This window comes from Octodon degus, unplaced genomic scaffold (genome assembly GCF_000260255.1).
Source record: "Octodon degus isolate 3935 unplaced genomic scaffold, OctDeg1.0 scaffold00005, whole genome shotgun sequence".
Classification (NCBI taxonomy): domain Eukaryota; kingdom Metazoa; phylum Chordata; class Mammalia; order Rodentia; family Octodontidae; genus Octodon; species Octodon degus.
In genome coordinates, this window is record NW_004524581.1 from 30,390,133 (window position 1) to 30,406,325 (window position 16,193).

The 16,193-nt window shown below is 61.0% G+C and overlaps 1 protein-coding gene across 2 annotated transcripts in view; it reads left to right on the forward strand.

The window, feature by feature from the left end:
• Positions 1 to 4,139: 4,139 nt before the first annotated feature.
• Positions 4,140 to 16,193, forward strand: part of Grm4 (glutamate metabotropic receptor 4) — a 79,086-nt gene continuing 67,032 nt past the window's right edge. The window contains exons 1-2 of one of the 2 annotated variants that reach the window (XM_004624227.2): positions 4,140 to 4,166; positions 12,800 to 13,685. In XM_004624227.2, the coding sequence (XP_004624284.1) occupies positions 13,167 to 13,685 (519 nt within the window). In that variant the 5' untranslated portion in view covers positions 4,140 to 4,166; positions 12,800 to 13,166. Of the gene's footprint in view, positions 4,167 to 12,799; positions 13,686 to 16,193 lie in introns of those variants that run through there. The other variant, XM_023720848.1, reaches the window with a different exon arrangement.

The following is a 16,193-nucleotide window of genomic DNA, read 5'->3' on the forward strand; positions in this document are numbered from 1 at the left end:
CAAGAGGGAGCTGGGTCAGACCTCAGGAAGAACTTCAAAGCGGTAGGAAGCGCTACCTGCCTCTGCCTCTTCTCTCAGCCTTTTCTGCTCCAGTTTGGAGATGGTGTCCCTCTTTCCCCCGGGGGAAGCTCTCATGTACACGGGGGCTAGAACTCTTACCCTGAGCAGAGGTTGGTGGTGCAGGTCTATAACTCTAGAACTCTGGGAGGCTGAAGCAGTAGGATCTCGAGTATGAGCATGGCCTGGGTGATTTAGTGACTTGGTGAGGCCCTGTCTCAAAAGAGAAAAATAAGAGGCTGGGGAGATAGCTCAGTAGAATAAGAGCTTGCCTGGAAGCACAAGGGCCTGAGTTCAATCCCTGGCTCTGCAAAAACAAAACAAGAGAGAAAAATAGATAAATAAATAGGGCTAGGGATGTAGCTCAGTGTGAACGCCCTGGATGCAATCTCCAAGTGGTTTTTTTTTTTTTTTTTTTTTTTTTTTTTTTTAAAACAGGGTCTACAAGGTCTCACTGTGTAGATTGGACTTGTAGTGATCCTCCTGTTTATAGCCTTCCAAGTAATCCCAGCACTTGCAAGTCACCACACCCAGTCTCAATCAGGGTCTCAGCACGCCCCGGGGGTGGGGCCAGGGCGGCAGGCCTGGGGTTCAGACTTCCAGCCCCTGCATCTGCCTAAACAGGCGCTTTAATCGGCTGAGCTATTTGGCCAGCCCTACAATCCCCAGTATTTAAAAAAAAATCCCACTCTGCTTACCTCACAGTAGCAGGTCAGCTCCTGCAAAGATTTCAAAAATGGAGGGGCTGGTGAGATGGCTCAGTGGTCTAAAGCACCTACTTAGAACAAGCTTAGCAAAGCACAGGGACCGCGGTTCAATCCCCCAGCACCACATGCCAGTCAGCCCCGCCCCCTGGTGGGCTGAACTGGCCACACACACACAAATAAAATTTTAAAAATAATAAAAGTATTAAAATTAAAAAAAAAGATTTCAAAATGGAACTCACCTCAAATCTCAGAGTCCTTTGACTTCTAGCTAGCCTCTGAGCTCACAGATGGGGAAACCAAGGCTCCCGAGGGGGTGGGGACCCAGGCCATGACCTCCTGGCTTCCGGCACTTTGGTCAGGAAGAGCAGGAAGGGCGAAAGGTGTCCCAGCGGGGCCACAGGGCCATGGTCTCAGGTGACACAGAAGGGTGGCTCAGAAGGGCCAGGCCTTGGCAGGGGCCTGCACACTGACCAAGCCCATAGCCTCAGCCAGCATTTTAAAAAATTAATTATTTATATTCTTTTTTATGTATTTGGTACAAGGTCCAGAGGGTCTCACTACACAGATCGGACTCGTGGTGATTCTCCTGTTTTCACCATCTCAGCGTGCCCTGGGGGCAGGGCTGGCGTGGCATGCTGGGGATCGAACCTGGCTGCTGCACTCTGCCTAAGCAGGCGCTTTAGTCCGCTGAGCTATCTGGCCGGCTCAGCATTTCTTTTTTGAACCCCTGAAAAATATAGCCTGAGGGACGCAGCTGCTGGAGGAGGGGGCGCACAGGATAATTCTGGTCGGAGCTGAGGAAACCAGGGGCCCAGCCCGCATGCACTCTGTCAGCTCCGCTCTCAGCCCTGCTTGTGTCACAGTCCTGCTTCTGTCTAGGGGTCCACCATAGGACGCTAAAGGTTGTGTTCTGTGCTGGGAGCCGCGTGGTCCCCACTTATGGGCACTGAATGGGCCCCGCAGGGGCTGTGCACGTGTGTCTTACACCCTTCTCACTGACCACAGCTTGTGCAGTGCTGGACTCTGAGTGAGCTGGAAGCAGGTCCCCTAGCTTCTGGGCCCACTCGGCCTCAGGACGGGCTGTGTCCTTGCCCAAGTCGTGGCTGGCTGGATGTGTGCTCCCTGCAGGGGCAGGAGGCCAATGGCCTCCAACAGGCGATCTAGGCACCCTGGTGCCCCAAGGAGCAGCCTCTCCAAGGAGGACTGGAGTCCCCACAAACCTGACAGATGCGTGGCCAGCATGGCTTTCCCTCCTGTCTCTGGAGAACACCTCCTGTCAGGGCCCAAATGGCCCGGGTGTGTGCACCGCTCGGGGGTCAGGTCACACTCAGGGCTGTGGGCATGTGGGGTGGTGTCTCAGGGTTGGTTGCACATGCGCACACAAAAGGCACAAATGAATCAGTGAACCGATTGGCTAAGTGAGACATATATTTGGGCCATTACATGCGACAGCAAAGAGCACAGGCTTTGCCAACAGTTATTCATTCACCAAACACTCCTGGAGCTCACTGTGGTCCAGGCATGGTGCCAAGGCATTGGATGAAAATGGTCAACAAGATGTGGTTCTGGCCCCCAGAGTGTGGCTCCCTGGAGGAAGGGACCCAGAAAGTTCTGTGGGCAGGGCTGGGGCACTGGGTAAAGGAGGAGGAGAGGGCCCAGGCCCCCACAGCCCCCTGCTCTAGGGATGGCCGTCTGCGGGGATCAGGTCAGCCAATGGGGACTGAACAGCTCCGGGCTTAGCCACAAACACAAGGTGGCACAGGAGGTCTGAGTACAGATGGGAAGGAGGCCTGCCCAGCCTCTCCTGCCCTACCATACCACCCTCTTCCCCAGTTCCCTGCTGTACACCCTGCCCTGAACAAGGACAGTCACACATCAGGGCTCTAATTGAAACCACTCTGCAGTCTGGGCCGGTTGCTCTCGCAATCCTAAAAGGACTAGTGGCTGCTGGCCTTCGTGCCGCCTTCCCATCTCCTCCCAGGAAGAAGTCTCTGCTGGGATTGTCCCAAGTCCCTGGGAAGGAGCACTGCGGGAAGCTTTTGGGGTCATGCGCGTGCAGGGAGGGGGTCGTCTGTCTCCAGGGTCCCTGCAGCAGGCCAGGCCACCTGTTACACCTTGCAAACCAGTGCTGCAGTGAGTTTGCTGGGTACCCATTTGCCTCTGGGGTGCTGGATTGAAAGTATCCCTTCCCCCACACACTATGAGCCCCGGGCAAGTAGAAATGCCTCAGCGGTCCTCGGTTCCCCCCTTTTCATAGGCTTCACCCAGGAGCAGTGGGGTGCACACAGGGCACATAGGGGTGCACACACACCACATAGGGCACACGCCACGTGCACCCAGGCAGGAGACGTGGCCCTGCGGTGGGGCTCCGGTGTTACCCGGAGTGGGAAGTGGGAACAGCGCGCCCTTGGCGGCCCACGCTCTGTTGTACTTTGTGTGTGTGTGTGTGTGTGTGTGTGTGTGTGTGTGTGTGTGTGTCTGTCTATGTTCCCTGAACCTTGACCTCGGGGGTGAGGAGGGGGTCTCCGCCATATCTTCGGGTTGGTGTGCTGGCACGCGAGCCGGGAGCTGGGGGGACAGGGCTTCCGGGAGAGGGCGACACTGGGGTGCGGCGGGCGGGCGGGGGAGCAGCCGGCGGGGCGGGTGGCAGCGCGGAGAGAGCCTTGGGCTTCCGGAGGTGGAGGTGCGGGTGGGGTGGGTGGGGTGGGGGCACTCAGGTGCTCTCTCTTTAAAAGGCCGGCGGAAGCGCCGCGCTCCCGGCCCGCACCGCCCCGCAAACTTGCGGCCCGGCTGCGCCTCCGCGCTCCCGGCCCGCACCGCCCCGCAAACTTGCGGCCCGGCTGCGCCTCCTCGGTGCGGCGCCGGCCCCTGCCGCCCGCGCCCCGCCCTCCCGCAGCCTCCCCTCGCGCGGCCGCCCCGCGCTGTCTCCGCTCGTCTCCCGCTCGCTCTCCGGCGCGCTCTCTCGGGCTCGCTCTCATTTTCTCCCTGCGCTGCCACTGCCGGGCGCCCGCCCTCGGCCGGCTGCTCCCGCGGGCGGCTCCAGTCCCGCTCCCTGCCGATCGGGAGCCCGTGGCCGGACCCCGCTCCCGGGCCGCCTGGCGCGCTCTCGGGTTCGGACGCGGGCTCCGCGGTGGCAGAGGGAGCGGGGCTCGCAGCCTCCCCGCTCGTTCTCGCCGGAGCAGTCGCCGATCGCTGCGCCGAGCGACCGCCAGCGCATCCCCGCGGCGTCCGGGACTCCGGGCGGCTCCTCGCGCGGCTCGGTCCGCAGCGTCAGCGCCGCCTGCCGCGGCCCGGGCTCCGGGCGCTGCGAGAAACGAGCACTCGGGCGCCGCCTCCCCGCACCCCCGAAACAGCGGGGCGCGCTGCCGACCCCTCACCGCGGTTGGAGCCCCGCGGCGCGCGGTGAGTTGTGGCCCCAGAGGCGCGGGAAAACGGGGCCGTGCCCTCCGGCCTCGGGCGCGGACTGCGGTGAGGACACCGGGGCTGGGGAGGTGGCTTCTGGCGGGCTCCCGCGCTCCGGGTGCCGGGACCAGGACGGGGACCAGGACGGGGACCCGGAGCCGTTGAGGCTAGAGGGCGCGGGACCCAGGCTGGGGGTCTCCCCTCGAGGCTGGGACCACCTCTCGGGATGGCCCTGAGGGAGGGAAAGGGCACCGCTTTTTTGGCTGTTTCTTTGCAGGTCGGGGGAAAGTAGTGTGCGCACAGGGTGGGTCGGGCTCGCCGTGGAGGGTCGTGCGGGCTCTCGGTGGGAGCAGGAGCATCAGGCGCCCCTCCGCGGAGAGCGGGGCCGGCGGGCGCGGGCGGTATCCGCACCCTTCTCCGCGGTCAGCCGGCCGGAGGCAGCGCCAGCCTCGCGCGCCTCGGCTGCTTCCTCGGGCGCCGCTCCGGGTCCGGTGGCCGCCCCAGCGCCGCCTTTGCCGCGGCCGGAGCCAGGCAGCCGCTGGCCCGCAGCCGCAGGCTTGGCCGGGGAGGCGCAGCGGGGCTGGGTCTCCCCGCGCCCTGAGACCCCTGGATCGGGCTCTCCTCCGGACTCTCGAAGACCGTGTCTCCCCGAGACCCCTCCGCTCCAGCCCCTCGCGCAGCCGGGCCGTGCGGCTCCGACTGTGTTGTGCACGCGCCGCGTGTGCTGGAGGGGGGAGGTCCCCGCGCGGGGTCGGTCTTCCCCGGCGCCCGCAGGCGGCAGGTGTCCCCTCCCCGCGCGGGGGCGGGGCCGGCAGCTGGGGACACGGACCCGAGAGGCGCCCCCGGGGCCCAGGGTCGCAGGCTGTTTGTCAAGAAATCAGACCGCGGCGGTGGCTGCGGCGGGGAGTCCTGATCCCCAACGTTCGAGCGCCCCCTGCCCCTAGGCCCCAAGCGACACCCCCGCCCTCAGAATGGCGTTCCCTTGCCATTCTCGCTGCTGGCCAGGGAGAAAACTGGCTTGGGGCCGCGGGCTGAGCTGGGCTTGCGGGAGCCGGGGTGCCCTGAACCCTGTCTGTCCGAGGGGTGGGCCCCCTGTCAGTGGCTAGAAGCTGGGGGTGATGGGGATGGGGCGTGTGTGTCCCTATCACAGCCCCCCCCAAGTCCATTCTGGTGTGTGGGACTCATGGGGCCTAGGCAGTGCCCATGAACCTCACACACAGCCCGCAGCCGGGTGCAAGAGGACCTTTCTGCCAGCACCTCCTCAGGGTCCCTGCTGCCCCCCATTCCCTGGCCTCTAGCTGGGCTTTCATGCAGACCCAGAGGGCTTCCATGAAGAGCTAGGGACTTGTGGGGACCCTCCTGGGGTGCAGAGAGCACCCCCGCAGAGTCCTGCGGTCTCCTGGGTAGGAGACCTGGGCAAGGGGAGGAGAGGAGGAGGCCTGATTTCTGTGGGCAGGGCTCAGGGCCCTTGTCCTTTCCCTGAGGGACCACTGCCTGGGGGCCTTGTTGGCCCTTGGGCAGAGTCCCATCGGTGGCACGGGGAGCTCTGTGGACTTGCTTATCCTTGGGATGGGCACGCCTGCCTGCTTGTTATTGAGGTAGCAATGGCCTCATCTTCCCCTGATTTTTGTCCTTTGGGATTTAAGCTTCCACCACCTGCCAACACCTTCATACTCGAAGGGACAGAGCACCCCAAGAAGCTACCTGTGCCCAGAGTTAGCAGTGCTTAAGCCCAAGGAAGGCTCAAGAGAAGTGGGGACAGGCTGCCTGGGGGGCCCAGGTGGGGGCATGAGGAGGAGAAGGAGGCAGAGATGTCAGGAGGGAGCCGCTTTCTGGTCTCAGTGGCCCAGTGTTGGCAGCCCCCCAACTCCAACCTGCATCGGAGCCCCTTCAGCTTTCCCTGCTGGAGGCCGGCCGTGTCTGGGAGGGAGCTAGCTGCAAGGGTCAGGGGCCCGGGCCCCTGCCCAGGCCTGGAAGGACCCTAAGGGGTCCGAAGCCCAGGCTTCAGGCTCCTGGCCACACCGCTGCTGGCACAGCTGGTGGGAAGCGACCAGGACAGAGGACTCCTGAACATCGTAATTATAGCCAATGGACGCATCCTCTCCCCTAGACAAGTGTGGAGCCGGCAGCCCCTAATTACCTTCTACCCCGAGGCATCTGTCCACCCCTGCTGTCCTCCTCTGCTAGGCCTGGAAGCCAGCTTTACAGTGGGCAGGCCCTGCTGGCATCCTGGACAGTGATCCGGGCCTGTGGGCTGCCGGCTGCAAGGTTACCTCACTTCTGCAGAGTGGCAGCGTCGCTGCCTCCTGCAGGCGGCCTAGGGGTAGCTGGCCTCTGGGCTCAGCCCTGCTCCTTGGGGCTGGCAGAGGGTGACCAGAGGAAGCGGGCCCAGGGGCTCGTCCAGTGGGTAGCAGGGCTGGAGTGGAGGACACCAGCTCTGTTGCTCCTGTTTTCAACTCTGCCCTGGTTAGCTGGGCCCATCGGCACACTGCCTTTGGCCTGTGTGGCATGGGCCGCTCTGTCCGGCCTCTGGGCGCCGCTCCGTCTGGCTGCTGTTGTCCTCCCAGGCTGGGCTGGTGACTCCTTGTTCCCTACCAGCTTCTTTTTTCCTGTGAGGCTGGAGTGTCCCACACGCTGGGGGTTTCTCCCTCTACCCCTGCCTGGTGCTCCAGCAGGGCCTGTAAAAGTGGAACTTACCTAGGAACAGCCAACTGGGGGCCTTGTCACTGGCCGCTACCACCCAGCCTGCTCAGCTTCTCCCTGTTTCACTTGGCTCCTTGGAAAAAATGAGCATCACAAGGGTCGTAAAAATTGCTCCTTAAATTAAAGCTGATGACGCCCATTGAAATGTTTTATTATGAACCTCACCGTGGAGCAATCTCACAACGGCAGTGAGGCATAAATATAAGAGTACACACGTATATTAAATAAATTGGGGAACTCGGCATATAATGACATTATCAGGACCCCATTCAATTAAGGTTGATATTATCTGCAGCAATTGGGAAATGACAGCCCGTAATGACAGCTCCAGGCTTTGGGGGCCTGGTGGCAGTATTCTAGTTATGCTACCGGCTCTGCCTGAGCAGGCACTGGCTGCTGGGCACTGTGGTCAGCTCAGGGTGACAGTTGTGAACAGGAGTCTGGGACACCTCAGCCGGCTGCTTCCCAGTGCTGGGGGGCCAGCCTGGGGACCAGAGCCACCATTCTGCTCTCTAGGGTGACAGAGGTCTCCTGGGACCTGCTTCCTGGCAGCACAGGACTTCTAGGAGAACGCTGTCCTTTCTGTGGGGACCTTTTTAGGTTTGCCTGTAGCAGTGACGATGAGGCAACCTGGATTCCGGAGCCGCTGCTTCTCAGTGCATGGCCCCAGAGTAGCCCAGGGAGGAGATTCTCACCCCAGTGTGTAGCTGTGCTGGGCAGGGAACTGGGTGGACACTGAAGCTAGGGAAGGGGCCATGTTGTTTGGAGCCGTGCTGGAGTTGGGGCCCTCTGGGTGAAGGAGAGGGACAGGAAGAGGGCGGAGAGGAGGCGGCATTGGTGGCAAAGCCCACAGTAGCGCCAGCTGCAAACAAAGACACCTGCCCATTGGGTCTGGTGCTGGAAAGCAAGGGGGGGGTGTGGGGCGGGCAGAGGGAGAGGCCAGTGCTTGCTCTGGGTTGGGCTGAGCCCATGGCTTGGAGGGCCAAGGGGACCTGCTGCTGCTGCTGCGGCTTATGCTGTTCTGGGGCATGGGATGCTTACAACCTGCAAGGTGGCTGCTGCCCCAGGCCTTGGCTTCCTCTTGGTGTGAGGCTCTGCCTGGTGGTTTGCTCCGAGGTCTCTGGAAGCCCTACATGGCCCCAGCCACACTGGCTCCTGGGTACTGCTTGGATTTGACCGGGGCCCTCTAGCTGCATCTCCTCTCCAGGCCTCTCCACTTCCTGTGCCCTCCAGCTATGCTGGCCTCTGGCTGGTCCTTAACCCTGAAGGCGAAGCCCATGCTGACCTCAGGGCCTTTGCACCTGCTGTCTTGAAACCCGGGTTGTGCCTCTCCCAGGTATCCTCAGGGTCTTTACTGCCTTTCCCTTGGCCAACTGTCACCTCCCCGGGGAGGCCTTCCCTGGCCAGCCTCTTCTCAAATGGCATTCTGGGTCTTTCCCAGAGGCAAAGGCACCTTTCTGCTTGTCTTCTTTCCTGGTCCCTGAAGAGCATCTCTCTGCTGTGCCCACCCCTCGCCGGGATGTCACTGCCACAGCATATGTCCCACCACGCACCGCCTGAGCTGGGCAGACTCAGGAGGTGCTGCACCATGTGATCAGGCAGAAGGAGGTGTCATCTACACTTGGGCCAGAGTTTGGTGCTAGGCCTGAACACTTGCGGTGGCCCAGAAGAGCCGCTCAGGCCCTCTGAGCTCCATCTCAGTGGGACGGCTGTGCTAGCACTATCTGGGGATCTGGCTCTGCCTGTCCTTTATAGCACACCTATGCTTGGTCCTTGGGCTACATGGGGTATGCAGGGCCCTGGCCACACAGACCCTTGCTGTTTTTTGTTTTTTTTTTTTTAATGTAGTTAATTCAGGGTCTCACTACACAGATCAGACTCATAGTGATCCTCCTGTTTTCAGCCTCCCAAGCGCTGGGATTACAGGCGTGCGCCACCACACCCAGTCTCAGTGTGCCCCGGGGTGGGGCTGGCACTGACACGGCATGCTGGGGATCGAACGCCGGTCCATGCTTCTGCCTAAGCAGGTGCTGTAATCCGCTAAGCAATCTGGCTGGCCCCCTTGCTGTATCTATAGGACATCAGTGTCAATTAACAGCCTGTAGGGGCCTGTGACATTGGCTGCAGGGGCAGGAGGTACCAGGAGTTGGGACAATCCTGGTAGGCTTCCTGGAGGAGGAAAACGTTCGGCTGCTACTTGAGAGACTAGGGGAGGCAGGGCCCTTGGTTTATAGTTTTCCTTTCCTTACTTTTCCCTGGCACTGTTTCTTCTTCCCTCCCTCCATCCCTCCTTCCACGCCTAATTCCTCTGCATTCCACCATGTGCCCAGGCAGAACAAGCCACCTCAGGGTCAGGCCTGGCTGGTGCGGAACGGGAGGGGTGGCTCCGGAGCTGGTCCAGGCTGGTGCGCAGGAGCAGCCCAGCTGAACAGACCCTGCTGCTGAGATTGGAAGGCACTTGCTGGTCACACTGCTGTGGCCGGGGCTGTGGTGGAGGATGAGGGTTTGGACATGACCTGCTTCCATAGGCCTGTCCTCTCTGTAAGAGGCGTCCAGCAGGGAGCTGCAGCCCTGCCAAGCCGAGGGGTCACAGGGCTGCAGGAGGAGGGACAGAGGGCTCTGGTTGCTTTCCATCTTCCCTTTTGGGGAACCTACCGCTTCCCGCTCAGCCAGGAAAGCTGGGACGTGAGTGATCCAGGGTCTAAATGCTCAGGCCTGGACCCACGCATCCAGTGCTCACATCCGGTCACCATCCTCGCTACCCGAACTGTCTGAACACTAGGGCCAGCGCAGGCATGAGGAGGTGAAGTGGGGGGTGGTCGTGGGAGAACGCAGCCTCCCTCCCTGGCCCTGGCGCGGGGATCAGAGTACAAGGTCAGTCTTGCGCCCTCTGCTTGCTATTCATTCTGGTGTTTGGGCTCAGTTCTATTTCGTTGGCTTTGGAAGAATAGGAAGCAGCTCCATGGAGAGTAATTGGAGGTTCAGTGCCTCCCGGTCGGCCTCGGCCGCTGGCTGTGCAGCTGGGGTTCATGGTTCTTCCTGGCTGGAGAAACACACACTGTGAGGCAGCTTCCCAGGGACCCCCGGGCTGACTGGTACAGGGCAGGGGAGCCTGCAGCTGCACCCAGCTCCCCTGTACCCCATTCACTGAACAGAATGTTCTGGAAAATGCATGGCCTGTGACCCGTGGCTTTGCAGCCCCCCTCCCCTAGGCCTGTCCCTGTGGCCTCCCATTCCTCCTGTCCTTCAGAGCAGGAAGAAGCAAGGGAAAGGGTGAGGGGAGGAGGAGAGAAAAGACAGCCGGGCCTGGTGTTGTGTTGGGGGGCTCCTGCTTGGTGCCCCAGGTTTTAGTTTATTTTGGAATCGGGGTGTCTGGGCCCCAGCCCACCCGCCCACTGTGCCCCAAGCCAGGCAGCGGCTGGAAAGGAGGCACGGGTGGCACCCGCCCCCAGCCGCCCTCAGCCTCTGCTCTCCCCGCTGCTTTCACTCGGGGTATTTTTACTTTTGCCTTGTTCCCAGTAGCGATCAAAGGCAGGCGAGAGGCTGAGGAAGGCCGCGGCTGGTGGGGCGCTTTGGAGGAGCTGGGGAAAGGCGGCCAGGCAGGAGTGTGGCTGGCTGGCGTGGGGTCTGACAGGGCAGCTGCCCCCTCGGGGCCCTTAATTCTAATCCTATGGATCTTGGCCTTTCTTGCAAGGCCTGTGTGCGTGCGTGTGCATGTGTGTGTGTGTGCGCAAGCACGCACACAGTGTGCATCTAGCTGTGGTCCAACCTGGAGCAGAAGCTAGTGTTGAGCCCCCATGAAGGTGCCAGGAGTCCAATGCCATGGTCCCCCCGCCCCCGCCCGGAGCCAGTCAGGTCTCCCTGCAGTGTGCAGCGCTGAGCCCAGGGAAGCGGCTGGGGCAGTCCTTGTTCCCAGGCTCTGTGTCACTCCTAAGTACCTGGGTCTTGACTTCTCTATCTGTCAAATGGCGTTAATTACACATAGCTCCTAAGTAAAGTGCTCTTGTGGTAGCAGGGCCACTGTAGGGTGGGGGTCATTAGCTGTCACCCCTGTGAGCGGCACAGGAGTTGGGATGCTTGTGTTTCTGCGCCCTGCTTGCACGTAGGTTATGTGTGACAACTAAAAATATGCGCGATGGGCAGGGTGGCCCTAGAAGGTTGTTTCTTGAGCCCGCCCGCTTTACAGAGCTGGCAGCTGAGGGCCAGGAGGGCTATGCTCTCTCCAGCACCAAGGCAGCGGCAGCACTGTGGCCTGCTGCTGGCTTCTCAACCGCCCCTTCCCTACTTGCATGGAGTTCAGCAGCTAGTGCCTTGTGCCCTCCCACAGCAACCAGGGGAGGAGTGTGATACCCCAGATTTTAACAGCTTAGGGGTGAGATGTGCCATGGGCTTCCTGAGTCCCCTCAGTGTCCCTGGCACTGGGATTGCTGGGTGACTCCAGGGCGTGTGTGATGTCTCTGGGCTCTGGCTCACCCACAGCATGGGCCAGGGGACGGGGCAGCTGTGTTCTTAGCCTGTGAGGAGCTCACGGAGGGGCATTTTGATGAGGGAGCTGGAAGTGAGGGGAGTCCCCAGGCCAGAGGTGGGCCCAGGAGTGGGACGGGCCTGGGCTGCTGTGTCTCTTTTCTGTCCCCTGGGCCAGGCAGGCAGGCTGTCTATCTGGTGCCCTGACGGAGGCTTCTCTTTCAGCTGTCTGGGGAAATCAAGGCACAGAACAGACAAGGGGTTTGCTGACTGCCACTGGACGAGCCTGTGGGGCAGGGGCTGTGGGTGGCTTCTAGCAGAGCCCTGACTCAGCTTCGAGCCTTCTTGTAGCCTCCTGAGAGCAGGGTGGGCAGGCAGTGAGGAGGAGACGGAGGAGGAGGAGCGGAGGGGATGGAAAGGGAGGAGGGGGAGGAGAGGCTGGAAGGAACCCCCAGGGGAAATTAACCCAAATTAGCAGTGCGGGTGAGGAAGAGCGGGTGTTTGCTCCTCTACCCTTGCAGATAAATATTTAATCACAACAATAATAATGATGATGGTCATAATAACGTGCAGCAGCTCAGGCTGTAACCCAAGCCCTTTCGTCAGATGGAGGAAGTGGGTAGGGAGGAGTGGTGACAGAGAAAGGACCGGAAGAAGCAGGTGGGGAGGCTGGCTGTGCTGTGGGGTCCTGGCCTGCCTGCCCAGCAGCCTCAGGGCTGCTTCTGATTTCTTTCTTTTTTGTATTTTAAGGAAGGGTCAACAGGGTGTTCAGGTTCTCAGTACTAGATTGGACTCGTAGTGATCCTCCTGTTTACAGCCTCCCAAGAGTTGGGATTACAGGTGCCCGTCACCATGCCCAGTCTCAATCGCCATCTCAGGGTGCCCCGGGGGTGGGGCCTGCATGGCAGGCCCAGGGATCGAGCCCCTGGCCCCTGTGCCTGCTTGCAGATGCTTTAATCTGCTGAGCTATTTGGCCGGCCCTTTGTTCTGATTTCTTCTCAGGGGGCCTTGAGAGCCTTCCCAGGGTGCCAGGGAGCTGGGCACTAGTGGGCACTCTGTAGCTCACCTTACTGTGTTCTTGGGCTTCAGTTTCCCTTTCTGTACAATGGATTGGGCGGGGGGGGGGGGCGGCGGGATGCGCTGGCTTCTTGCTCCCTGTGTGTGGCACTGGAGGAAGGCCCTGTTTCTCCCCACCTCAGCTGCTGTCCCTGAGGACGGCTCTCTGAGCTCCTGGCCTCTGAGGGCTGCGGGCACAGGCCCTGGGAGGTCTTGGAACATGACCTAATTTCTCCTCCAGCTCTCCCATTTCAACCAGAGGTTAGCTGTAGCCAGGGAGAAACCAGTAGAGATTTATGGAGTCTTTGGTGATAACCTCAGCGTCTCCCTCTCTCCTGGTGAGAGATCAGCATAGCTAATGTCTTCTCTGGGCTTGTGTGTGATGTTCTCTCTCTCTCTCCCTTTCTCAGGTTGGCAGGAGGGGAGGATCGGAGCTGTTTTCTCCTTGATGCCAAGCTTCACCAAGCTGGGAGCACTCTACCCTCTCCACCATTGTTGGCTGAGACCAGGCCTGCAGGACGAGTCGGGCTTGAGGGTCAGTGCGTTGCTGCAGTCCCGGCTGCTGGCTGCCTGCCGTCTTCGGGCCCGGACCTCGTGGGCCTCTGCGCTCTGCCCGAGAGCCCAGAAGGAACAGGGAGAGCCCTCGGTCATGGTTCATCCTGCTCCGCCGCCCTGCTGCTGAAGCCGCTCTGCGCATGCGCGTCCAGGCTGTGGGGCCGCGGGCCTGCCAGGCCTAGGAGCGTGGCCTGCGTTCATGGGTCTCTAGGTGCTTCCGAGATGCCCGGGAAGAGAGGCTGGGGCTGGCGGGGGGCACAGCTGCCCCTCTGCCTGCTTCTCAGTCTCTACTGCCCCTGGGTGCCTTCCTCCCTGGGCAAGCCCAAGGGCCACCCGCACATGAACTCCATCCGCATCGACGGGGACATCACACTGGGGGGCCTGTTTCCTGTGCATGGCCGCGGGGCGGAGGGCAAGGCCTGCGGGGAACTGAAGAAGGAGAAGGGCATCCACAGGCTGGAGGCCATGCTCTTTGCTCTGGATCGCATCAACAATGACCCGGACCTGCTGCCCAACATCACGCTGGGCGCCCGCATTCTGGACACCTGCTCCCGGGACACCCACGCCCTGGAGCAGTCCCTGACCTTTGTGCAGGCGCTCATCGAGAAGGACGGCACGGAGGTCCGCTGTGGCAGCGGTGGCCCCCCCATCATCACCAAGCCTGAGCGAGTGGTGGGTGTCATTGGCGCTTCCGGGAGCTCGGTCTCCATCATGGTGGCCAACATCCTCCGCCTCTTCAAGGTTAGTGCCGGGGCAGCCCCGCCAGCCACTTCAGCCTTCGGAGCCGGCGGCTCCCTTCTCTTCTCTTCCTGCCTCTGAGGAGAGTGTTCCTCCTAGCAGCCCCCTGGCTTCAGGGACCAGCCCCAGGGCAGCAACTGGGGCTCTGGCAACCCTTAGGGAGCCAGGGTCTTGGCATTGGCCGCGGTGCTGAAGCCGCTCCTCCCCAGGGGCCCGTGGGCCAGGAGGGAGAAGGGGACAGCAGGAAGACGCAGGCGGAGAGACAGATGAAAAGATAGACCGGAGGGTACACACAAGGGCAGGCAGATACCGAGATATGACGGAAATGGGAATGTTGGAGGTGGCCAGGGACAGAAAGGGAGACTTGTTTTGACATTGTTTTCAAACAGTTGCAATTCCCAGAAAGATGTTTTTCTTCTGGATCGTCCCTGGTGGCCCTCCTACCCGACCCGTGGTCACAGGCAGAGAACGTGTCCTCGATCTGGGCTGGGGTGTGGGGCTGTGTAGCCCGCAGAACATGCAGATGAGGCTAGCAGGCCCTGCACGGGTAGCAGGCTGCACTTCCGGGCCTGGGCCTGGTCTTGGGCCTGGGCCCCGCCTCCCCCCTCCCCCCTCCGGCCCCTTCCCGCCTCCCGCCCCCTGCCCCTCCTCCCAGCACAACTTTCTCCCCGCCTCTCAGCCCCGCCCTGCCCCCTCCTGCCGCCTCCCTGCTCTGCTGATTTGCAATTCAATTGAAGCCAAGTGCTTCGCTAAGCTGCTAAAACAACTGAAAGCTACTGGGTAGAGAGAAAAACATTACAAGCATTTTACCAATAATTCTGTGCCGCTTTCCTCTGTTCTAGCTGCCTGGTTTGCTCTGTGTGTTTGTGTGTGGGTGTGGGGGTTGGTGGTGGTGGTGGGGAGCACCGGACAGGAGGGAGGCGCTGGGTCCCTCCCTCACCCTGTGTCAGGGTCCTGACCTTCCACTGGGTCTCTTCTCCCCCGGGGCCCTAGAGTTGGCAGAGACCTGGGGACTGTCCACTTGGCACTGGGCTTGTGGGAGAGAGCTGAGGGCTGGTCCCTCTCACCTGTGACCCTTCTGGAACCCATTTATCTAACTCCCATGATGCTTTATCCATGTGGGTAGCTCTGGGGACAGTGAGAGGGTGTGCTGGGTGGAGAGGAGGTCGCTGAGCTGGGGAGAGGTGCAGGGGAGAGGGGCAGGATTGCAGAGGGCAGGAAAGGCAGGGAGGTGAGCTGTGGGCCGCAGGATCCTGGGTGCAGGACTTAGCATCGGGCAAGCCCCCACCACGTGCCCCCCCCCCAGCTGGCACTTAACCTTCGCGAGTGTCTCCCTGTGGCCTTATCCTGGGCTGTTGGTTTTGAGTATCTGCATAAAAACACGATATTAATTTTCAAACAAGTGGATGCATTGTGAAGAATGCCAAAAGTGTGCGTAGTTCTAGGATGAAGCCAGCGACTCAAAAGTTGGCCCCTGCCTGTGGGCAGGCAGAACCAGCTTGGGACCTGTGCTGTCTCCAGGTTCCTGCAGGGCAGCTGGGCACGGGTGGCTCTCACCCCTCCGGGCTGCAGGGAAACGGGCTGCATAGGCTGAGTCATCACTTCCTTGCAGGCCCCAGAGGGAAGGCAGCCCTGAGCTCCCTGTCACCCTGCCAGGTGTGGCAGGGACCCCAGCATCCTGAAGGCTATAGTGCAAGAGGGGCTGTCATCAGCCAGCAGACACTCCAAGAATCATCCTGTTAGGCTTTTGAAAACATGGGGGGTCTTGGGCAGTTAGTAGTTAGTGGTAGAAAAATTCAGGAACTTTTGTGCTGCGGTGGCTTCAGGTGACATAGGCAGCAGGGTGGGTATGGGCTAGAGGATCCCCCAGCCCGGCACCTGGCAGGTCTGGAGGTGGAGAAGGAATAGAGGGGGTGCAGGGACAGGGCGGGGCCAACAGCTGTGGCCTGCGTTCCCTGGAGCCCTTTCAGCAGTGCTAGCCCTCCAGGCTGGGGACAAGAGGCCTCTTCGGTAACTGAAACCTTGGGAGAGGCTGGGGTGAGAGACCCAGAAGCTGCTCCCAGAGGCCAGGGATTGAGCTCCAGTGTGTGGGAGTGGAGGGTGGGGCTGTGGGCCCTGCCCACGGAGGGCTGTCTTCAGCCCTGCTTCCGGTGCCCCAGTGGTGAGCGGGCCCAGGCCCAGGCCCTTGGGGCAGGAAGCCAGGTGGCTCAGGTCTCTGGGCTTTGTCCCTCTCTCCTTCATCCTCATCTCAGCCTGTTCTCCCAGGACAGGGAAGGGTGTGAGCAATTCCTCCCGAAGGGCTTCCGCACTTAGAGGAAGTGGCCCTCACGATACACAGAGAGGGGACAGCCCAGGCTCTGGAGCCAGTCCTTTGCACCCCAGCTGTAAGCGCAGCTGAGCACAAGAAGGCAAAGCACAGGACCCTAAGAGGAAGCTGTTTCCAACAGCTGGACCTGTGAGAGCTGACAGGAATCCAGAAATCACTTCTTTTCCAAAATCCCCAGTATATAT